Source organism: Myotis brandtii, unplaced genomic scaffold, assembly GCF_000412655.1.
Source record: "Myotis brandtii unplaced genomic scaffold, ASM41265v1 scaffold470, whole genome shotgun sequence".
Classification (NCBI taxonomy): Eukaryota; Metazoa; Chordata; class Mammalia; order Chiroptera; family Vespertilionidae; genus Myotis; species Myotis brandtii.
Genome location: NW_005367953.1, coordinates 115,330 through 134,978, shown reverse-complemented (window position 1 = coordinate 134,978; position 19,649 = coordinate 115,330). Strand labels below are relative to the sequence as shown.

The window sequence follows — 19,649 nt, the reverse complement described above, 5'->3', positions numbered from 1 at the left end:
CTACAAGTGTCTTGTCTTTTTTCTTTTCTGCGGTTGCTCATATTACAAATCTTCACCCAGTCTTTCTTCATTGACCTTCCTATGTGCAGTTAGGCACCAGGCTCTGATTTGAGCAGACCAGGGTTCAAATGCTGCCTCCTTGCTTACTAACTGCAGCTTCTGGCATGTAAGATAGTAAAAATTACCAGCTTCATCGGATTGTTGTGAGGATTAATGAGATGATATCAGTTTAAATGCCCCACAATTGGTAGCTGTTATTTCTGAGTTTAGCGGGAATCTACCCTTATCATAACTCATTTCCTTAATCCCTTTTCCTGCTTCAACATATCAAATGTGCCATGGGCAAATCTGTACTGCAAGCGCAGTAGGGTCTTTGGACCTCTCTAAGGTTTTTCTTCCTCATATTGGTATTGGTACCAGCATGCTCCTCCTGTTTGTTTATATACTCCATGCAAAACAGGTAGGGACTGGGTTGAAGGGACAAAGGGAAAGGAGGACTGAGGGCCTTCATAACCTGAATTTGGGCTCAGCAGGTCACCTGATCTGTAATTTTGAAGGAGGAGGTGAGATGGGTGGTAAAACTGCAGGAGTCAAGCGGAGGAGGCAAATGGGGTGCATACAGGGTCAGAGGGGATGAAGAAGGAAACAAATTTAGATCCTTGGTCCACTTAGTGATATCGTGGGCAAATAGAGAAATCTGTTCCAACCTCCTACAATCCTTCCTGGGGGAAGGACAAACACCAATTTAAGGTCTCCACCCCCACGTGGTTCTGGACCCAGCTCCCCAGCGGCCTCTAGAGAACCCGTGATCAAGATTAGACCAGATTAGACCTTTGAACTGCCTAGATGGGACCCAGAAGTGCATGCCAAGGACCCATGTTTCCAGGCTTCTGAGTGAGTGTAGGGGATCAGCAACCCAGGGAGCAGAGTGGGGCAGCCTGTGACAAGCTCAGACTGCAGTGGTGGACTAGGGCTGTGCGGGAGGGGCGCGGCGTGGGGGGGAATCACAGGGAATTGGTTTGGGGCTGCAGGCCACCTGCGGTGCTGCCAGCCTGGTGGCCATCTCACAGCAGGACCCAGATGACCTGGAGAGAGAATGAAGCTTCTCAGACCTTTTCCTGATCTGAGAGTCTCTCCTGGGAAAGGTTCACCTACCGTTTCCCTATATCTGACCCCTTCTCTTACCCTTTCCTGAAGTGACTGCTCATCCCCTGTGTCCTGTTCTGAAGAATTTTTAGAGACGATCTTGGCCTTGAAGCAGCACCAGGGATTGGACAGAGCCCTTGGAGAAGCTTCCTGAGCAGATGTCCCCTGAGTTTCTGTTTCCATCCCCTGAGCAATAGCCTAAAAAGAGCAAGAGTGAGGAGCTAACCTAACTGGTTTTCTTTGTCTAAACTTTGTCCTTTTTAAAAATATATATTTTATTGATTTCAGAGGAAGGGAGAGGGAGAGAGAGAGAAACATCAATGATGAGAGAGAATCATTGATCAGCTGCCTCCTGCACACTCCCCACTGGGGATGTGCCCGCAACCAAGGTACATGCCCTTGACCAGAATCGAACCTGGGACCCTTCAGTCCGCAAGCCAATGCTCTATCCACTGAGCCAAACCAGCTAGGGCTAAACTTTGTCCTTCTAACCATGGCCTCACATCAGATGGACATGATTAACCTTACACTTAGAATTGTTCTGGTATTTATCAAGACTACTGATATTTATTTATTTATTTCCTAAAGCTCTATTACATGTAAACAAAGCCTATAACTAATGTTTCCTCTCTATGTCGAGCAAACCTGCAAGAGCAGCCCTGACCAGTTTGGCTCAGTGGATAGAGCGTCGGCCTGCGGACTGAAGGGTCCCAGGTTCGATTCTGGTCAAGGGCATGTACCTTGGTTGCGGGCACATCCCCAGTGGGGAGTGTGCAGGAGGCAGCTGATCAATGTTTCTCTCTCATTGATGTTTCTCTCTATCCCTCTCCCTTCCTCTTTGTAAAAAACCAATAAAATATTAAAAAAAACACACAAAACCTGCAGGAGCACTATCATAGCACTAAGTCTTGAAGAGCTATCATTCCAGCACCTGCTAACTTGCTTTGTCTTTGGAGAAGCTCAGTGAATGTTGTGTGGGTAAATAAGTGAATAAACCCAGCAAAATATGTCCCATACCCCAAGTACCAGGAAAAGAGCTCTCCTTCACCTTTAGGGAAGATACATTTTCCACTCAAGGTATAAACTGCAAGAGGGTGCCTGCCTATGTAATACAATAGACAAGCTAGCAACCTGCTGATGGAAGATGAAGTTAAACTACAAATATCTGTATTTTAATTTCAATCTTGCATCTCACTATTATCTGGTATATATGTCTGGCTATTAAAAAAGGTGGACTTGATTATTTAATTGGAGGACAAAGGCTTAGATATTGCACATCATGGACTTTGAGATGGCTTATGTTTTGGGAGATTTTCTTTCACACATACAGTGTTCTAATGGTGTTTTTAGGCTAATATTTCATTTAGCAAGTATTTACTGAATTATTATTTATGAGGTGTTGAAACTAAGTTGAAAATAAACCCACCTAACCCCTAGCCACCCCCGAGCTTAGAGTTGAGTTGGAATACTTAACTGTGAGAGGTCATAGAACAATAAATAATGTAGAAGTTTACAAGAGGAGATCCCTGTGAACTAGTGTGAGCCCAGGAAGCCTTAGAAAGTCTTGAGTTTGTCCTTGAATTTAGAGCAGCGGTTATCAACCTGTGGGTCGCGACCCCTTTGGGAGTCGAACGACCCTTTCACAGGGGTCGCCTAAGACCATCGGAAAACACATATATAATTACATATTGTTTTTGTGATTAATCACTATGCTTTAATTATGTTCAATTTGTAACAATGAAAATACATCCTGCATATCAGATATTTACATTACGATTCGTAACAGTAGCAACATTACAGTTATGAAGTAGCAATGAAAATAATTTTATGGTTGGGGGTCACCACAACATGAAGAACTGTATTAAAGGGTCGTGGCATTAGGAAGGTTGAGAACTACTGATTTAGAGTAAGAAAGGAGTCGGGTTTTAGATGAGAGAAGATAGAATAGACCCTTACCATAGGTTCCTTGCTGCTAGTCTTTATAAGAGGTCAAGTACCCATATTCACCTCCCTAAAATACTAAATTATTCATATTTTTGGTCTATACTTCATAAGCTGGCAATGAGTCCTCCACAGTGGCCTCAACCCAACTTAAAAGTTTTACCTCAGTGTTCCCCCAAGACAAACCCAGCAAGAATGGCGTGTCTGCACAAGGTAATGCAGGATTCACTGTACTACCCATTGTTGTGCATTTGTGTCCTTTTACTCACATGCATTGCTGTTTCTTACATTCTCTGCCTATCAAACCCTACATGTCTCAAGATCCCATGTGTGAAGACTCAGTGCAGGACAGACAGCCTCTTTCATGAAGCTTTTGAAAAGACCTGGGCTACGAAGAAGGAAACAGATGCAAGAGACATTTACATGGAAACTTGCCAGACTTGGTGGCTAGTTGAGCAGTAGAGGGATGTGGGCTACAGTTGCCTTTGTTCCCTTCACTGTTATATCTCTTACAAAAAAATCCTCACCAGTTGCTAATATCTTTGTAATTGCCATTCACATCTCAACACAGCACACTGTTTCTGTTTCATCAAAACTGGTTATATCTAGCCCAGGCTGATGTTTCCCAGTGGTTAGAGCATTGGCCTGCACACCTATCAAAGGCACATACCTGGATTACAGGTTTGATCCCTGGCCCTGGTTGGGGTAGGTGTGTGAGGCACTGTTGGTGGTAAATTGGTATGGTCATTATGGAAAATGGTATGAAGGTTCCTCAGAAAATTAAAAAGACAAGTACCATACAATCCAGCAATTCCACTCTGGGGTATTTATCTGAAGGAAACAAAATCATTACCTTAAAAAGATATTTGCACCCCCATGTTCACTGCAGCATTATTTACAATAGCCAAGACATGGAAATGACCTAAGGTAAAGAAAATGTGGTATACATAAAAAGGGGACATCTGTAATACTTTCAACAATAAAGATAAATTTTGCCCAGCTCAGTGGTTGGTTGTTGACCTATGAACTAAAAGGTCATGTGTTCAATTCCTGGTCAGGGCACATGCCCAGGTTGCAGGCTCGATCCCTAGTGTGGGACTTGCGGGAGGCAGCCGATCAATGATTCTCGCTCATCATTGATGTTTCTATCTCTCTCTCCCTCTCCCTTCCTCTCAGAAATCAATAAAAATATTTTTTAAAAAACCAATAAAGATAAATTTTTAAAATGTGGTATACATATACAATGAATTATCACTCAGCCATAAAAAAAAGGAAATCCTGCTACTTGAGGGCATTATGCTAAGTGAAATAAGTCAGACAGAGAAAGACAAATAATGTATGATCTCACTTATATGTGGAATCTAAAAAATCAAAACTCATAGATATAAGAACAGATTGGTGGTTGCCAGAGGTGAGGGTGGTGGTTGTGGGAATTGGGATAAAGGTGGTCAAAAGGAACAAGCTTCCAGTTACAAGGGAAATAAGTCCTGAGGATATAGTGTGCAACATGGTGATTATAGTTAACAATACCATATTGTATATTTGAAAATCGCTAAGAGAGTAGATCTTAAAAGTTCTCATCACAAGAAAAAAATGTGTAGCCCTCCCCCCTCCAGTATCCAGATTGCATGCACAGGGGAAGAGGGGATATCTGGAGGTGGAGAATAAGTGTAAATATGGTTCTGTGATGATATCACAAATAATTGTTAAATTCCTTAAAGGCAGTGACCATTACCTAATACAGTCAGGGCTGCATAAGTTTTAGGCTTCCACTGCTGATGGAAATGCTGCATTGGAAATTCCTCAGCACCATCTTCTTCCAGAAAGATCCCTCTAAGCAGAGGACCTGCTTTCTCTAGTATCGCTGCAAAACAACCTCTCTATCCTCAGTCAGCCCTACTTATTTAATAAGTAAAACTTATTTGTATTAAACTAAATGGGAGATGTTTTTCTATCATGTCTCCCTTAGATGCAGCTAGGGTAAATAATTTATTTTTGTATATTCTCTCAGAGTTGAAATAGATTTGGAAATGTTTCTCTATACTATGCATTATATTTTCAACAACATCCCCTCCTAATCTTCCCCCCACTCACCTTTATCAAATCCTCCCAATTTGTATTATTTATAAAGGTGCATATAAGGTCTGAGTATGTCTGTGTTCATGTGTGAGCATGTGAGCAGCATCTGTGTGTAGAGAAAGAGAGACTCAACAGGAGTGAGGAAGGTGTTGGTGTCTGATTATGTGAAGAGAGTCTTCTCTGTTACAGCAGAGACAATCCATGGCCAGGGTACCATGTGGACAGAACCCCCTGAGGTGAGGCTCTCCTCTTTTATTTATCTCTTCAGTCCCTGCCCCTCCTCACACATATTCTCCAACATCACCCTTCCTATGATCTGACATATACTTCCCTCAAGCGATGCTTTTCTTTTCTGTTAATCCCACTATGTCTGTTTGGTTGGCTACTTCCTATATAAATCCTAACTTTAGCTTCCCCACCACTTTCTCCAAAGCTGCTCAATTTGTATCAATCTTTTCCTCATATTGCAGGGCCATTTTTCCTACATTTTTGCATCAAATACTTTTGTAAAACTTCGATCACCCTGTTTCCCACCAGGAGTTTTTCTTTTTTTTTTTTAATATATTTTTATTTATTTCAGAGAGGAAAGGAGAGGAGAGAGAGATAGAAACATCAATGATGAGAGAATCATTGATTGGCTGCCCCCCTGCATGCCCCCTACTGGGGATCGAGCCCGAAACCTGGGCATGTGCCCTTGACCAGAACCGAACCTGGGACCCTTCAGTCCACAGGCTCTAGCCACTGAGCCAAAATGGCTAGGGCAGAATTTTAAGGAGTTTTTCTTGTTACATTTACCTTTTTTATATTTTCCATCAGATGGAAAGACCTGGACTGAGGATCAATTAATTATCAAGTAGAAAACTGTTGCAGTAGGGATGCAACTACATGAAGGAGATGAATGTGAACAAAACAAACACAGGCCCTTGAATATGAACAAAACTTTGGAAATATTGCAGACTTTATCCAACAGCCACAAATTCTTACTGAAGAGAAATCTCAGATCAGTAATATATGCAGAAAATTATTCTGGCAGAGCTCATACCTTATTAGCATTTTTATTTTGGTTAATCCTTACCAAAGGATATTTTTCCATTGATTTTTAGAGAGAGTGGAAGGGATGGGGAGAGACAGAGAGAGAGAGACACATAGAGAGAGAAACATCTATGTGAGAAAGACACATCGATTGGTTACCTCCCATACACGCCCTGACCAGGGTGGAGGCTGGAGCCTGCTACCCAGGTACATGCCCTTGACTGGAATCGAACCTGGGACCCTTCAATTCGTGGGCCGATGCTCTATCCACTGAGACAAACCGGCTAGGGCTCATACCTTATTCAGCATGAAAAAAATCCACACACAAGAGAAATATATTATGAGTATCATGAATGTGGAAAAGCCTTTGGCCATAGTTCAAACCTTATTCAACATCAAAGAGAATACATGTTGAAGAGAAACCCTATAATGTAGTGGGTGTGGGAAAACCCTCCAGAGCAGCTCACACCTTATCCAGCATCAGATAATTCAAACAGGTGAGATGTCTTATGTGTGTAATGAATGTGGAAAAGTTTTTGGTTGGAGTTCAAGTCTTATTTGACATCAGAGAATCTATACTAGGGAAATACCCTATTAATATACTGAATGTGGTAAGGCCTTTAGTCAGAGCTCAAATCTAATAGAACATCAGCAAGTTCATACCAAAGAGAGACCATATGAATGCAATAACTGTGGGAAAACGTACAGTCATAAGTCACACCTTATTGAACATCAGAGAGTCCATACTGGGGAGACTCCTTACAATTATAACGAGTGTGGGAAATCTTTTAGTAGAAGTTGATGCCTTATTAAATATCACAGAATTCACACTGGAGAGAGACCCTATGAATGTAGTGAATGTGGAAACTCTCACCTCATTCAGCATCAGAAGACTCAGAGTGGGTCAAACCTCTGAATTTAAAGAATGTGGGAAAACCTTCAAGCATAATTCATACCTTATTGATCATCTGGAAATTCATACAAGTGAGAAACTGTGAATGAAATGAAGGTGGTATCACCTTTGGTTGGAGTTCAGCTCCATTGAACATCGGAGAACTCACCCTGGGGTGTAGTGGGTGTGGACAGCCTTCAGTCCTAGTTCAGCTTTTATTTATATTAAGACCTGCAAGTCCACATAGTGGACAGATCTCATAGTTGTGTTTAGTGTATGAAAACCTTTAAATTCAGTTCCTGCCTTATTCAGCAGGTTCACTTTGGAGGAATGATGGATATGGGAAAACACCTAGCTGTGTGTCAGAGAAGGGCACAAAAGGGGCACAATGCAGCACTAAAGCTGATGATTAAAGTGGAACCTTAGTACTACTTTCATTTGATCTGAGGATCTCCATTAGAGGCAGGTTCCACAGTTTGCTTTTCAAATCTCTAGTCATCTGCTGAAAATGGAATGAGTTAGGACTATTCCAGGGAAGAAAGAATCAGGGAGTTTGGGATTCAGACTCCTAGATCAGGAAAGTGATATGTGATGCTTGAACCCAATAGCTTTTCTTGTATCTCATCTGTCCTGTTTGTTGTAACTGTAGATAGAAATGGCTTTGGGTTTTCTTGAGACAATATATCACTCCTCAATGTCCTGCAGACTACTGAACCTCTTTGTTTAATGTGACACAAATACACTTAATAAATGTGCAGGTTGCCCCAGCTAGTTTGGCTCAGTGGATAGAGTATCAGCCCGTGGACTGAAGGGTCCCATATTCAATTCCCGTTAAGGGCACTTGCCCAGGTTGGGTTGCAGGCTAGATCCCCAGTAGGGGGCATGGAGGAAGCCAATCAATGATTCTCTCTCATCATTGATGTTTCTCTCTCTCTCCTTCTCCCTTCCTCTCTGAAATCAATAAAAAAATAAAAATAAAATAAAATAAATGTGCAGGTTTTCTAAGCCAAATAATTTCTCAGTATGACGTGTCATGACTTTGTTATGTGTCAGCTTGGGTAGCTTAAACTGCATTTTCCAGAATTCCTTTTTTTGTATGCTTCAGTTCATATGGGATACAGACGTGGGAGATTCGGAGGCCAGAAGAAAATCAGCAGTTATTTTGTAACTCAAACTCATTGCTGATCTGCTGACTCACCTCATTTGCCTCAAATCAGCAGATGAGCCAGGTGTGTGTGTATCTTCCTGGCTCTGCTTCTCTGACTGAATCCTAGCGACACACATACTTACTATCCTTATGAGAAATACATATTTCTTTCATATTTGGATGGAAAAAATAGTGAACTTACAGCTGTTTTTTTTTAAAGACAATAGTAATTTTCAAGATTTCCTATTAGAAAAAAGCTACTGTTCAAACTTCTTTAACAAAAATTCCATTATAACCTAAGGTAAAGCTTCAACATCATGTAATTATCAAGGAAAAGGTTTGCAAAGCAATGAGTAGTGTGATATCTAATTGATTGATAAAATAAAAGGGAAAAAAAGTTTGAGCCCTTATTTACCATGAATATTTTAAACATTAAAAGAAGTCCCAAAGTACCTCTACTTAGGTAGTACAGTATTAGGTCTATTCTGGGGATCTGAGAGGAGTAAGTCTGCCCGGAGACCAAGCTTACCTGCGCGGGCCTGGGGGCCAACGGAAGCCTGGACCTCCAGCCCAAGGGGCAGACGAGCGTGGGGGTGGGGAGGCGGGGCGGGGGTTGGTCCCACTGCTCTGGGGCCCCCTGGAGGGAAGGAGGGAAGCCCAGCCCCGAGACAGGGAGACCCCGACGGTGGCCCAGAAGAGGAAGGGGAACCGGTGGAGGGTGAGTGGAAGTAGCTTCACGGGTGGGGAGGGGGCAGACACGCAGAAGACACCCTCTGCTCCCCAGGGCTAAACATAACCCGTTGAGCTGTTGAGACCCACAGGGTGGTGTCTGGGGGTAGATGGCCTGGTTGGGGCCCATCTTTGGGTCTGGAAAATGTCACTGACTTTGGGGTCACGGAAGGTCTGGGCAGAGGAAGGTTGACAGCGGGAGGAAAGGCCTTCCTCTCCAAGGTCCAGACGGTTCCCACCTGGTCTCTTCCCTCTTCCAACCCAGGTTTCCTTTATGCGCCCACCTCTTTACCCCCCAGCAGTTTCCAGGTGTCTCTGGGGGTGCACAGGGCCTGGGGAGGTGACCGGGCTGCACTCAGGCTGTTTCAGGGAGACTCCCAGAGGGAGCCCGGATTGAGGATCCTCTCTCCAAGCCCGTGGTTCTCAGATGCTGTTCCTGGCCTCACGGAGGAGTACGAAGCTTTTCTGCTTCCAGTGTCTGAGGTCCTTTTATTTATTTTTTAAATATATTTTTATTGATTTCTGAGAGGAAGGGAGAGGGAGAGAGAAATAGAAACATCAATGATGAGAGAGAATCATTTGGCTGCCTCCTGCACGCCCCCTACCGGGCATCGAGCCCACAACCAGGGCATGTGCCCTTGACTGGAATCAACCTGGGACCCTTCAGTCTGCAGGCTGATGCTCAATTCACTGAGCCAATCTGGCTAGGGCCTGAGGTCCTTTTAAAATAATTAAAACAGTCAATGATAGTAGATGACAGGTTTTGTTTTTTTTTTGTATGCCCTTACAAAATAAAAAATGGCCATCCTTCTGCTATTCTCTCTCCCTTTCTCACACATGCACACGAACATAGCTATTAGAGAAAATCTCGGGTTCCATTAAATTTCACATTTGTAAATCACTGAACTGAACTGCTGGCCAGTAGGGGCTGGTGAAGTGGGAGAGGCAGCTAGGTGTTTTTCTGGTCCCTGGTCCTCACAGACTTTTTGTGGGATCCTGGGCCAGTGGAGCCTGCTCCCCTGCTCTCTGTTTCTTCACCAGTACAAAGGGCTCTACAAATCCCCTCTATATTAAAATGTCGGTGGTCGAGTCTGGCCTATATCAGTGCATTTCCAAAATTGCATATTTGTCCAATCTCAGCACTAAGGGCTGTTCACAGGCACGCAGAACCCTGGCCTATCCTCAGAGAAAGGCGAACAAGGCCCACCTCACTGGAGAGCAAGGTTGGGGGTAGAAGAGGGGTTGCATGGGGTGGGGAGTGCAGACAGGAGGTGGAACACTGGGTGGCCTGTGGTAACCCCAGGCTGGGGAGAGGAAAGTACTGTGTCAATATAATGTGTTTATTTGTTTCTCTCTGCAGTAGTTACCAAGAGCCTGCAAATTCCTGGCCTCCTCCCTACCCCCTCCTGTATTGTTCCCATTGACCTAAAATGGGCATGGGGCGTCCAGTAAGTGCACAGTTAATTTTTGTGGACGGAATGGATAATGGTTGGTAGCTGGGAGGTCTACATGGAGTGGACAGACAGGATCAAGCTGAGCTTTGCAGGAGAGGTGGGATTGAGAAGGTCTGGAGGAGTAGAGAGGGCACCCTCAGGGAAGGACCCCAGGCATGGAAGCTGCAGATGCTTGGGGGGGAGGTGTTCCAGGACTAGAGGGAGACACAGGGGTGTGGGGCCAGGAAGGGTGCATGGTTGGGAAATTTTGTGAAAACTGAGAAGACAAGGAAGGCTGATGAGCTGGGAGCATGAGAGAAAGGGAGAAGCCAGCATGAGCTCCTGGCTATAGTGTGGGTGATGGAGAGGATGACTGAAATAGGGACAGTGCTCAGGTCAGTTTTAGACAAGTTGAGGTTTTTGGGAATAGACAGGAAGGGGTACAGACCATCAGATGAAAATGTCCAGGGTACTCCATCCCATCCAGAACATGGGGGTCAATATGTAGCCATGACTCCTACCTGGAGACTTTTATAGCTGGGACTCAGCACACTCTGGTTCCACCTATTTCATAATTGTAAAGCAAAGGGAACTGAGGCCCTGAGGTTCAGGCGACTCATCAGTAGACCTGGAGGGTGGAGGGGAGATCAAAAGGGTAGCTTTGGAGAGAAGGAAGGATCCAATTTTTCAGGTGGGGAGAAGAGAAACTGGTAAGTGACAGAAAGGAGGAGAAAGCCCGTTAGAATGTTTCCAAAGCATTAAACATTTATAAACAGCATAGTTGGGTGGGAAGGCACCCACACCTCTGTCCTCTGCCTTTAGACTTTTTTTCTTTTAAAAAAAAATACATTTTTTTGATTTTTTTTTACAGAGAGGAAGGGAGAGGGATAGAGAGTTAGAAACATCAATGAGAGAGAAACATCGATCAGCTGCCTCCTGCACACCCCCTATTGGGGATGTGCCCTCAACCAAGGTACATGCCCTTGACCAGAATCAAACCTGGGATCCTTCAGTCCTCAGGCCGACACTCTATCCACTGAGCCAAACTGGTCAGGGCTAGACTTGTTTTCTATAGTGATCAACAGTTCTCAAAGCCTCAAAGACACTCCTGGTCCCAGCTGCAGTGAGGGGTGTCTGTATTGAGGACCATGGAGAGGCCCTGATGCGTGGGCATGAGCAAGGGTGCTTGCACAGGATGCAGAGAGGTAAGAGCAGCACCTTCACTCCGAGGACCCTGTCTTCAGTAGCCATCATGCACAGCTTGAATCCTTGGTGCTGCCAAGCACTGCCTGGCTTATACAGGAGTCTCTAGGCCTGGCTATGGGCATGACTTGGAAAGAAGAGCTGTTCTGTTGTCTTAGGGTGCCCCTCATCTCCCTTGTCATGTGTCTCTCTCACCTCCTGATGCCTCCCTTCTGCACTACCAAGTGGGCAGGGTCATCACAGTGCTATCTGGATACATTCTGACCAGGCCTGCCCTCCCTGCAGCACCACGAGCTCCTACTCAACTCCTCTCCTTCCTCCCCATGTTCCTCTCCACCTTGGGGAAAACTCATTCCTCAGGGTTGCCAGGCTTGGCAAAGGCAGAGAAGAACGCAGACTAGTTGAATACATTTTCCCTTAGACTGTGAATGGCCACTAGCCCCTTTTTCAACAGGAATATTTGAATTTTAGGAGAAGCCCATCCCCTTCCCCTTTAACCAAGCACTTGAGTCCCAGCACTGTGCTTGACCCTTCAGTACGCAGTATTTCATTTGGCCCTCCCAGTGACCCACTGGGCATTATATCCTCCCTCTTCCAAATGGGAGACCCAAACTCCCGAGAGTTTCAGCAAGCTTCACGAAGTTACACAGATAGCAAGTGATAGAGCAGGGATGACAGTCGAGGGCTTCTAAAGCCAAGTCCAGCCAGTTCTTATCGTCTACATCTCATTCAAAAGAAGGCATCTTTTTTTAAAAAAATATTTTCTATTGATTTCAGAGAGAAAGGGAGAGAGAGATAGAAACATTAACGATGAGAGAGAATCATTGATCATCTGCCACTTGCACACCTCACACTGGGGATGGAGCCTGAAACCCTGGCATGTACCCTGACTGGGAATCTAACTATGACTTCCTGGTTCATAGGTCGATGACGCTCAATCATGGAGCCACACCAGCAGGGCAAAAGAAGGCATCTTTAATGACAGGTGATGGTCAAGGAGAAGATAGGAGGGATCCTTAACTAAGGGCCTGACCTCCAGGCCTAGAGGATACCTGGGGCTTCAGGAAGGTCTCTGAGACTTTTAAACTATTTGCAAAACTTGCTCTGTGCATATGATCTGCTCATTTTTCTGCAGGTGGCTCCTCCTGGCCAGGTGGACCCCTTCCCATCTAAACCCAGTGTCCTGAAGCAAAAGGGCCAGTCACTGAGTAAGGGCACTTCAGACCTGGTCTTACCTCCCCCTGGTCCTCATTCTGAAATCTCAAAAGGCAAACAGCTGACTGAAGAGGGCGTTGGAGAGGTTCTTCTGTGGGTAATAACAATTGAATGGTTAGAACTTTAGAGCTAGGAGAGATTGCGGACAGCGTAGTCCAACCTCCTCATTTTACAGAGGTGGAAAAGGGGACCCTACACGCCTAAGGTCATCCACTGAGTCAGTGGCAGAAAGGGTCTATGTTATTTTAGGTCCACTGAAGAGGTCTGTAAGACTGTCCCTCCTCATTTTACAGAGGTGGAAAAGGGGACCCTACATGCCTAAGGTCATCATCTAGTGAGTCAGTGGCAGAAAGGGTCTATGTTATTTTAGGTTCACTGAAGAGGTCTGTAAGACTGTTAAGTTTATTGAGGCAAAGAAATCAGCATTCACTGAGCCTCACATATGTGCTAGCATTTCCTTAGATGCTATCTCCTTGTACCACATGAGTATTGGGAGTATGTGCGCCCACCTCTTGCCCTCACTTTTCCCTTACACAGGTGATACTGACTTTAGAGGACAAAAACATAAAGGGCTTCACATGGGCCATAGCCCCCGCCTTGACTGCTTCGGGCTACCTGCTCATACTGCTGGTCACCATCTTCCCCTTCTGGGTGCGCCTTGTGAATGAGGAGTCCCGTGAAGTGTTTTACAGTGGCCTGTTTGAGAACTGCTTTCATATCAAGTGCTGGAAGCCTCGACCCTTATCCAGTAAGGAGGGATGGAGGCAGGGACTGGGGAGAGATGGGGCCGTTGCAGGAACTGGGGGTGGCAGACGACAGGCTTTAATAATAAGGGCATTTTTCTCTGAGTCTCCACTCCTTTGGGGTTAAAGGAGAGTAGGCGGCTGGGAGGGGGTTAATAATGCCAGGCTGACACCAGAGTCAGGAGCCAATGTGTCAGGAGCAACAAAGTTTATTTCTGGGGAAAAGAGTGGCCCAACATGTGATAAGGGGGGCGGGATCCTACCCTCCTCTGTGAGGCTCTCCCACCTCTCAGGCTGCCATTGGCCCATCCAGGCAGCACCCTTTAGGCACCACTCCTAGTCGGGGGAGCAGCCTGGTGAGCAAAGCCTCCACTTGTGCCCTTGGCCAGACACCTGTCCATCTCTGGGTGGCAGCTCTGCAGATACTGTGCTCAGGCCTGGGTACCACATTATCAAGGAGGCACTTGAGACAATGTTTTATAAGGAACTTGGAAAATTCATGATGGTGTCTGTCTTGGAAAAGAGGCGACTCTGGGAGACCTAGGAATTATCTCCTGGTTTTAGGAAAGAAGAGCCACTTTGGGGAAGAAAGGCCAGACTGTGTGAGCTCTTTGATCCAGGGTTCCTCAACCTTGGCACTACTGACATTTGTGGTTGGGTAATCTTTGATGTGGGGGCTCCCCTGTTTCTTACGGGTTAATAACACCCCTGCCCCTCTTCTACCCACATAATACCAGTAGAACCCTCCCTGCATTAGTTGTGGCAAACAAAATTACTTCTTGGCATTGCCAAATATCTCCCATGGGGGAGGGGGGGGCGGCGGCGTGGAAATTGTCTCTGGTTTAGAAGCACTGTTTTAACCCAAGGGTAGATTCTAGAACTCTGGGTCTTCAACAATACCTTTGTCTCTTTGTTCTACCTCCAGCTGGCCATTTCTGCATGCTCAGGAATGGATACAAACTCATTTGAACATGGGTCTGAATCATGCCAACAGTAGGAGAATAAGACACCCTGTCTTTAAGACTCTGGCTCTGCTCTTTCGGGTCTGTTTCATTACTTCTATTAACCGGGATAATTATAGGGGTTTCCTGCAGCGTTCAGAACATCTTGACTTTCCACCAGTGACTTGTACAGTTTGACCAATACAGATGTGATTCCTCATGTTTCCTTGTGTAACAAATTTTATCACCAGGGTTTTATTTTAATATGTTTGTTTTTTTTAAAATGACTTTAGGAAGGGAGTGGGATAGAGAGATAGAAACATCAATGAGAGAGAAACATCGATCAGCTGCCTTCTGCATGCCCCTTCTGGGGATCAAGCTCACAGCCCGGGTATGTGCCTTGACTGGGAATCGAACCAGTAACCTCTTGGTTCATGGGTTGATGCTCAACCACTGAACCACCCTGGCCGGGATATTTTATGTTGTTTTTAAAAACCACCATTTTTCCATCTAAATTTTCTTGTTTGTTTACTTCCATGTCATGGGGAACAAAATGGGGCCAGAGCATTCTTGGGGCCAAAGTGGCAGGGTCAGAACCTTGGTCCCAGACCACATATTGGGGAACTCCAGGGGCCATTCCTGCCAAGGATCTGGGGGGCTTCGTGGGCTCTGCCCTTTGGGGTCAGGGTGCCCAGCACTTGCCCACTCTCCCTCCCCTGCAGTTTACATCATCCTCGGCCGAGTTTTCCTGCTGTTTGCAGTAGTCTTGTCTTTCCTCACCACCCTCACCATGGTGTCTTTTGCATCTCAGCTCTTTCCAAGGACCTGGAAGCAAACTTTTTTATCAGCCTCCATCAGCTTCTTCACAGGTGTGGAGCAGGCAGGCAGGCCATGAGGAGGGTCTGGGGAGGGCTCCAAAGGCAGGTGGGGGAGTTAAGGGGGAGGGGAGTGGTCTCTGCGATGTTAGGAGAGAGGATTTGAAGGCCCCTCTCTTTTGTGGGCTTCTCTATGAAGTAGCCCACCCTCATACCTGCCCCCTCAGTATTTATGACCCCTTTCTTTGGGGCTTTTCAGTTCTTCATACTTCCAGCTAGCATAGTCCTTGCCACATTGATTGGGGTCATTTGTCTGGTGGCCTTTTACCATAATCTCTATCCCAGTGACTGGCCTAGAGTCTAGAATAGAATTCTAATGTAATTGAAATATATGATATAAATAAAATATAAATGTTTCTTAGATGAATGAATGGAAGGGACTATCTCTGTCCTTTGGAACCTCTGACATTAAAAGTTTGACCAAGGCCTTCCCCTGCCATGAGATGAAGGGGCTGGAAGGCTTATGGTGGGAGAATCAGGTTGAGTTTCATCCAAAGCATCACACCCAGAGGGCCCAGGCTGAGTCAGCTGAGGTCATGAGCACGGAGGGCACCCAGGAAAAGGATTTCTGATTAGGGAGGTGAGGCACATGGGCTTTGAGATGAGTTGGGAAAGAGGGCAAGACAGGTATGTGGGGTGGAAGTTATTGGCTCTGAGAGGGCAAGGTGTGCCAGCAAGAGAAAGGAGCCTCCGTGCAGGAGCCACATGGCTCTGTCTAATTAAGTCTGAGGGAAGGCTGGAGTGAAGGCAGAACCGCAGGAGGAGATTAAACGGACTTCCCTGTGACCCTGCAGGGGCTTGTGCTTTCCTGGCCTTGCTGCTGCACGCCCTGGAGATTCAGTCTGAGGATGCAGCCCCGCCCGCCCCAGTTCTCCATGCAGTGGCCTTACTATGTCCTGGGCTTTGGTATCCTTCTGTTCATAGTGGCTGGTGAGTGTCCTGGAACTGGTGCCCCTCTCCCTGCCCTCGGTCTGGATTCAGGAGCCTTGCTCTAGAGCTGCGCTGTTCAAAACGGCAATCACTAACTACATGTGCTATTTAACTTTAATTAATTAAAATGAAGTAACATTAAAAATTCCGTGCCTCAGTCATACTAGACATCTGGATTCAGGAGCCTTGCTCTAGAGCTGCGCTGTTCAAAACGGCAATCACTAACTACATGTGCTATTTAACTTTAATTAATTAAAATGAAGTAACATTAAAAATTCTGTGCCTCGCTGATCGATGTTTCTCTCTCATCGATGTTTCTAACTCTCTATCTCTCTCCCTTCCTCTCTGTGAAAAATCAATAAAATATATTAAAAAAAAATTCTGTGCCTCAGTCATACTAGACACATTCCAAATATTCAATAACCACATTATTCGGTGTCTAGTGGCTACCTTGCTGGATGGTAAAGATACAGAAATTTCCATTGTCATAGAAAGTTCTACTGGATAGCACTGCTCTAGAGCTTCAACCCTACCTTCCATCCTTGTCCTTTCCAATTCTTATCCTACTTGACTTGAGAATCAGACTCTTCCAAATTTTCATACTCTCCCTTATTCATAATATCCTGGTTCCTAAGGCTTTCTAGTCCTATCTCTATCTCTATCCTGAAATCTAAGATCCTATTCCTCACCCTACCCCCTTTATCTTTACATACCATGACCATCTAGGTTTATAGTCCTAATTTTGTCTCTATTATCTCTGCCTGCTATGTTAACCTGACCCATGATTATAATCTATTTTTAAAAATGTGTTTTTATTGATTTGAGAGAGAGAGAGACAGAGAGATAGAGGGGGGGGGAGGGAAATGAAGGGATGGAGGGAGAGGCAGAGAGAGAGAGAATGAAAGAGAAACATCAATGTGAGAGAGACACATCGATAGCCTGCCTCCTGCACACCCCCTACTGGGGTTTGAGCCCATAACCCAGGCATGTGCCCTAACTGAGAATCAAACTGGTGACATTTTGGTGCATGGAATGAAGCTCAACCAATTGAGCCATACTAGCCAGGGCATGATTATAATCTATTTTAACTCAATTTTATTATACATTGAATATATAATAAAGAATATCCTATATAACAAAAGGCCAGAGAATGCAATGGCATCACGACCATAACAACTGTTAGACCAGAACCACCACGGCCCCTCCCCGGGCTGGCCCTGGCCTGCCAGCAAGTGGTTAGGGGTGATCAGGTAGGCAGGCCAGCAGTTAGGGGTGATCAGGTAGGCAGGCCAGCAGTTAGGGGTGATCAGGTAGGCAGGCCAGCAGTTAGGGGTGATCAGGTAGGCAGGCCAGCAGTTAGGGGTGATCAGGTAGGCAGGCCAGCAGTTAGGGGTGATCAGGTAGGCAGGCCAGCAGTTAGGGGTGATCAGGTAGGCAGGCCAGCAGTTAGGGGTGATCAGGTAGGCAGGCCAGCAGTTAGGGGTGATCAGGTAGGCAGGCCAGCAGTTAGGGGTGATCAGGTAGGCAGGCCAGCAGTTAGGGGTGATCAGGTAGGCAGGCCAGCAGTTAGGGGCAATCAGGTAGGCAGATGGCCCCTTGCAGGGCTGGCCCTGCTCCCCAGCAAGCAGTTAGGGGTGATCAGGCAGACAGGCAGAGAGGTTAGGGGCATCAGGCAGGCATGCAGAGTGGTTAGGGATGATCAGGCAGGCAAGCAGCTGAGCGGTTAGGAGTCAGAGGTCCTGTATTGCAGTTGGACATCCCCCAAGGGGTCCCGGATTGAAGAGGGTGTAGGCCAGACTGAGGGATGACCCCTCATGCACCGGGACTCTAGTTTATAATATAACTGTAAGATATAAGTACTAAATAGTGATTAAAAATAAACTGCACACCCATATTTCCACTATATAGTTTAAGAGGTAGCCATATTTCTTAAATGTTTATGTACACCCTTGTTTATGTACACCCTTATTTTATGTACCACTGAGAAAGAAAAGTTGATGCCAAGTATAATTCTAAGATGCTATAGCTTATAAGATACATCCTCATTTCAGAGATGTTAATCTTCCTCCAAGGATATTATTTAAAAATATATATACATATATGTATTTAATATTTTTATTGATCTCAGTGAGGAAGGGTTACTTCAGTGATGAGACAGAATCATTGATCAGCTTCCTCCTGCATGCCCGCTACTGGGGATGGAGCCTGCAACCAGGGCACATGCCCTGACCTGAATTGAACACTGACCTCACAGTTCATAGGTTGACACTCAACCACTAAGCCACACCAGTCGGGCTAGAGGATATTTTTTCCACTGGTTTTTAGAGAGAGTGAAAGGGAGAGGGAGAAATCTCCATGTGAGTGAGACACAGATTGGTTGCGTCCGGCATGTGCCTCTACAGGAGTGGGAATTGAGCCTGCAACCGAGTACGTGCCCTTGACTGAAATTGAACCTTCAGTCTGTGGACTGACACTCTCACCACTTAGAAAACCTGACTAGAGCTGGAACTTGACATTTTCTCTCCTTTTAAATCCTCACCCAAGGATATGTTTTTATTTATTTTAGAGAGAGAGAGGAAGGGAGAGAAACATCGATGTGAGAGAGAAGCATCAATTGGCTGCCTCCCTTATGCAATCCAACTGGGGATTGAACCCATAACCTAGGTATGTGCCCTGACTGGGAATTGAATCCACAAAATTTTTGTGTATGGATGAAGCTCCAACCAACTGAGTAGGCACTTAAACTTTAATTCCAAAACACACACACTCACTTGAATTCCCCTCTAAGAATTGCTTTATTTGCAGCTCCCCTTCTAAATGTGTAGTATTTTTTGTTGTTATATTTCAAATATTTTCTAGTTCTCCTTATGATTTCTTCTTTGATCCCTGAAATTTAAAAAAATTTTGAAGCACAGAATTTTTATTGTATCTGTGTTTATTATTTTAACTTAATTTCAATTTGATGAGAGATCATGGTCTAGATAATCCTAATATGTTTGGATTATTGAGACTTGCTTTATAGCCTAGTTTGAGGTCTGTTTTCATGTTGAATGGAATCTTTTATCTTTTATCTTTTTAATAAACATCAGACCAAGCTTGTTTATTGTTTAAATCTTGTCAGAGGCTTACCATCTTTTAGTCTTCAAAGAACCAGCTTTTAGCTTTATTGAACCTTCATATTTGATGTTTGTTTTCTATTAATTAATTTTTACTTCTAATTTTGAACTTCCCTTCCTAAATTTTTGCATTTATTCTGCTACTCCTTTTTAAACTTTAAAAATCAGGATCTAAGCCCATTGATTTAGACTTGTTATATTTTACTAGGGAATTGAACTTTTTTTTT

The 19,649-nt window shown here is 44.9% G+C and overlaps 1 protein-coding gene across 1 annotated transcript in view; it reads left to right on the top strand.

Annotated features, from left to right (window-relative positions):
• Window positions 1-11,571: 11,571 nt before the first annotated feature.
• LOC102250653 (transmembrane protein 225-like) overlaps window positions 11,572-19,649 on the top strand; it is a 13,071-nt gene continuing 4,993 nt past the window's right edge. The window contains 6 exon segments of the mRNA XM_014547290.1: window positions 11,572-11,604; window positions 12,738-12,810; window positions 13,305-13,565; window positions 15,224-15,370; window positions 16,171-16,213; window positions 16,215-16,306. Of these exon segments, the coding sequence (XP_014402776.1) occupies window positions 11,572-11,604; window positions 12,738-12,810; window positions 13,305-13,565; window positions 15,224-15,370; window positions 16,171-16,213; window positions 16,215-16,306 (649 nt within the window).